Source organism: Glycine max, chromosome 11 (assembly GCF_000004515.6).
Source record: "Glycine max cultivar Williams 82 chromosome 11, Glycine_max_v4.0, whole genome shotgun sequence".
NCBI lineage: Eukaryota > Viridiplantae > Streptophyta > Magnoliopsida > Fabales > Fabaceae > Glycine > Glycine max.
The window spans coordinates 5,671,372-5,676,139 of NC_038247.2; the positions used below are offsets into that span (position 1 = coordinate 5,671,372).

Here is a 4,768-nt window from a genome sequence, read left to right on the forward strand (position 1 = left end):
AAATGAAAATTATTTTAAATACTACAATCCAGATGGTGACCAGAGATCTATAGCATAATTTAATTACCTCATAAATCAATCTTTTAGCATATCTTATCCTTTACCTACTAAAGCGCTGCTATTACATACTCTCAAATTTCATTTTTTTTAAGTATTTCTTAACAAGAAAATATGTTTTTTATGACACGTGTTAGTATTTATATCTTTTAATTATTAACTCGTTATTTATTTTCAAATTTTACTTACTTTTTTTTAAAGACAAAAGCATATTTGTATGTCTCTCTTTTAAGTATTTCTCAACAAGAAAATATATTTTTGCAGTAAAAAAACAAAAAAAAAATATTATGACACGTGTTTTTATTTACATGTTTTAATTATTAAATCATTATTTATTTTCAATTTTATTTAATTACTTTTAAAAAAATCTTTTTTTCTGAATGGCTTTCAAAAAAAATATTTTCATATTATATTATATATATTATTGTTTTAAATTTCATCTAATTATAATTTTAAATTATATTTCAATTTTTTAAATTCCTTATATTTTACATTGTTGTTTGAAATAAAAGACTTTGTTAAGATATATTTAAGTAATTGTTTCATCCCCAAACTTATTACCTCGTATATAAGATTTTATATTTATTGTAATGTGATTGTAGCATAATCATATATATATATATATATATATATATATATATATATATATATATAATGAACTAATCTTTTTGTGAAATTTTGCATGTATTTATAAGTACTATGAATTTCTTCAATTTATTTATAAATAAGAAATAATCCATTTATCAAATTATTTTACAGTTTTCATATTCTCAATTTGAATATTATTTTTTGTATAATATCTGTGTCAAAGAATCGTGTTACAGCTCAAGTGTTTTTTACTTGATTGCATGGTGCTATTGTTTTTTATTACATACTGATCTATATATTCTTTGAGTCTATTCTTAAAAGCTGATATTAATTTGTGTGACTGTGACCTTAATTAACAGGTGCATGTTTTCTCACCTGATAAAGATTGTTCTTCAATGGTTGGCAAAAAATGTCAAGAACATCTTCAAGCAAAATCATCATCAATATCGCCTTCAACTACGGATGATAATAATGATTTACCACCTGGTTTTAGACCCATTATTGATGTCTCTAGAATTCCTCAAATTAAATGGAAATGTCCTCCTTCGGTAATGACATGTTAGAAATTTATAAAAATAAATGTTGAATCTTTTCCATCTTGTCTTGCCCTTTCATGTTTTACACTCACCGTACCATGTTTTCTTTTATATTTTTTATATTCTTTTTAGTTTGTTGGTTTTATATTATTTGTTCTCCTTCATAAATTTGTATATTTATACTTTTGAATACAGGTTGTTTTGAATTCTGGGTGGCGTATGGCAGCTGGTGAAGAAAGTACAGAGAAAGATAATCAGAAGCAAAGAGAACTGAAAAAGCTTGAAGCAGTTTATCCTCGTGATTCTCACATTCCTGCTGAGTACGTAAAATATCATATTTATCGAGAAAGTCTTGCGCAGTACTAATTTGTTTCCCTTTTTCTTACTAAAATTGAATTCATTTTATTTTTCTTCCTTTTGTTGCATAGTCCTTTTGTTTCTTCGGATGTGGAGAATGAATTAGGTTACGATGATAGCGACACTCCTCTGGTCCCTCTTGAGTCCGAAGAGGATGTGGAGAATGAATTAGGTTACGATGATAGCGACAGTACTCCTCTGGTCCCTCTTGAGTCCAAAGAGGATATTGCTATTTCAACAGTACCCCCGTCAAATCTGGGGGAGGCAGATGTTGCTACAGCTTTGGCTACTGTAATGGCCATCGTAAAACACAATGAGGAACCAGGGAACTCCATTATTGATGCGAATTTCATCCTTCGATTGGCCAATGACCCGAAAATGTTGAAAGAATTGACTGATTCAAACAATAATAATCCTGAAAATGCATCTCTCACTATGCCTGCACCTCCTCAAATTACAGCAACAGCACAAACATCTCCACCACCTTCTCTGAAACGAGGAACAAAGCGAGCAATACCATCTGGGAGCGAAAGGAAAAGTTGCTCCGAACAGGCGTGGCCCTCTGGTGGTTCAGTGTCTTCGTCTCAACCACGTGTTGTGAAGAAAGATGTGGATTATTATAGGAACCAAGTAACAAAAAATGACTCTGGCAAGGTTAATAAACAATGCAAATTCTACAACACTTCGAAGGGTTGCCGCAATGGCTCTCGTTGTCGCTTTCAGCATACCTCAGTTTGGAAGATGTGAAATTATTCTGATGGTGGAGGCATATGGAGACTAAGAAATGGGAAACTGTTTTTATTTTAATATTTATGTAGGGTTAAGTTTAAGTACCTGTGTTTTTCTTTCTAATATTGGGAAACCCCGATAAAGTTTACCTTGAACCTTGAGTGGATGCTTTGGTAATTCTTAATTTGACGGAATCAATGGTGGGATTTAGAAATTGGAGTTAGCTTTTTTATATTTCTAAAATTTGAATGAACAGGTGTTTTCGTTGACACCACTCCTATTTTTTTTTTTTATAAATAAAAGGTAATTATTATTATTATTGAAAAAAATAGTATTTCAGTTATGAATTTTGTTTTATATTTTTCAGATTTATAATTTTTTGCTAACTGTTTGCTTTTTACTAACAGGATAAACTTATAAGGTGTTGTAAAATTAGATAACTAAATTCACCAAAAAAAGTATAGTTAACTAATATATAATTTTAAATGCCTAATGTGATGATAAAAAAATATTTTGTAAGAAAAAATAAGATCTAGATAATAATAATAATAATAATAATAATAATAATAATAATAATAATAATAATAGAGGATAACTTAGAAAGATTAATTTGAAAAACGAGTTATTTTGTTTATAAAGAATTATAAATGTTTACAATTCAAGGAAAATAATAATGGGATGATTGATTGATTTGTAAAAATAAAAATAATATATAACAAGTACATAAAATGTTGTTCAAGATGTCAATTCCATAAAAAATTGTTTTACGATTGAAATACGAAGAAAATTAAAGATGATGAATGTGCAATTAAATATGAAACTTTTATATACTGTTATTTGATCTTATGATTTATCATTTACTATTTTCACTTTAATATTCCAATTTTTATTTTCTTAATTTGGTCCTTTAATTTGCATCGTCCAACAAGCTTATCATTTAATAAAAAAAACTAAATTAAATAACAGGATCTAATAATTAATTTTGCTTATATATAGTTATAGAGATAATTCTTGCTCCAAAATACTTAAAAATCTTTTGGATTAAACAGTGTCGTATTGCTCTCATGAGTCATAAAGAGTTCAAGTACGTAATCTAACAAGTAACGATTAAGTATTCAATTACATTGATAAATCAAAAAACTATTCACAATAGTTATAGATGTGATTCACTCCAAGAGGCTTTTTAAATGCATATTACTCGTTTCACCAAAAAAAAATGCCTATTACTCTCCTTTTATAAATATTAATTAAATATTTTGTGCATGATAAATATGAATATTACGAAGCTAATCACATAAATTCTTTCAGATCTGGAAGACATACAAGACTTCAAAATCAATTCCTATTTAAGCAATTATTACAAATAATTTATTAAAAATGGCTGCGTCTTGTCTCTCGAAACAAATTAACCGTAGTTATAGAACTATCTTTTTGTAAACAAAAAAACTCCTTCCATAACAAGTCAGGCACTTAGTACTAGCTAGTCATCCAATTTTCTTTATAATATCAACCTTACTTTGTGTATGATATCCATTATGCTTTTGGTTTACATTGCATTGCATGTAGCACAAACTATATATACTTATTTGTCTCACACAAATTATAAATTTTTTTATCCTGTGTTTGGATGGAGAAATTTAACCAGGTAAAATATTTCAACAGAAATATTAAATTGTCTTTCAATAATCTAATATGTTTGGATGGAACATTTTAAAAGTAATTAAAATGCTGTCATTTTTACAAAGTATTTTAATATACTAATTTGAGAGAATTTGAAATTCTCATTAAAAAACAAAAAAATTAAAATTCCCGTATCCCTCCCTCTCGCCGGTGGAAGCAAAACAACGGTGGAGATAATTTTCGTCTATCCAGTGATGCAAATCACCGACCCAAACGGTCTTGTTCTCGGCGCTGGATCCCAGGTGGTGCGCTTGCGGCACCTGCTGCTGCTGGTACTGGTGGTAGGCCATGTAGGGCTGCGGCGGCGCGTAATGTTGAGGCGGCATCATGTGGTGCTGCATTACCATCGTCGTCGTCGGGTATTGCATCGGCATCCACTGCGGCGGCATGGCCACTGGCTGAGGCGGCGACGTCCGCTGCTCCGTCGCTTTCGAATCAGAGCTCTCTCATTATTATTTCCTTTTCTAAGACCGAAAATACGAAAAAATAAAAAATAAAAAACACAAAGAGGCAACGCCAGGCAAGTTCGTTGGTTACGCTTTTGAGTGAGAGAGAGAGAAAAGGGTTGAATCTGGATTTTGAGAGAGGTCAGGGTTGTGTAAAGGTCTAAGAAGATGATGATGGATTCATGGGTTGGCTTCGTGAACGCGGTTGTCTTTTCCACCGTTGGATCAAGGGGTGGAATTCGATCTCAACCGTTGATCTATTACCGAGGGATATGCATAACACTAGTTATTAAATATTTTGATTAAAATTATTTTGATTATTTAATTATTAAATATTTAAATATTTATTATTATATATTTTATAACATTAAATTT

At 29.9% G+C, this 4,768-nt stretch overlaps 1 protein-coding gene across 1 annotated transcript; it reads left to right on the plus strand.

Annotated features, from left to right (window-relative positions):
- The first annotated feature begins 1,400 nt into the window (after window positions 1–1,400).
- On the plus strand, window positions 1,401–2,451 carry LOC102661359 (zinc finger CCCH domain-containing protein 30). Its single transcript, XM_006590658.4, has 2 exons — window positions 1,401–1,501; window positions 1,610–2,451. Exons 1-2 carry the CDS (start codon window positions 1,401–1,403, stop codon window positions 2,283–2,285), a joined length of 777 nt encoding a protein of 258 aa, XP_006590721.2. The 3' UTR covers window positions 2,286–2,451.
- Window positions 2,452–4,768: the final 2,317 nt, after the last annotated feature.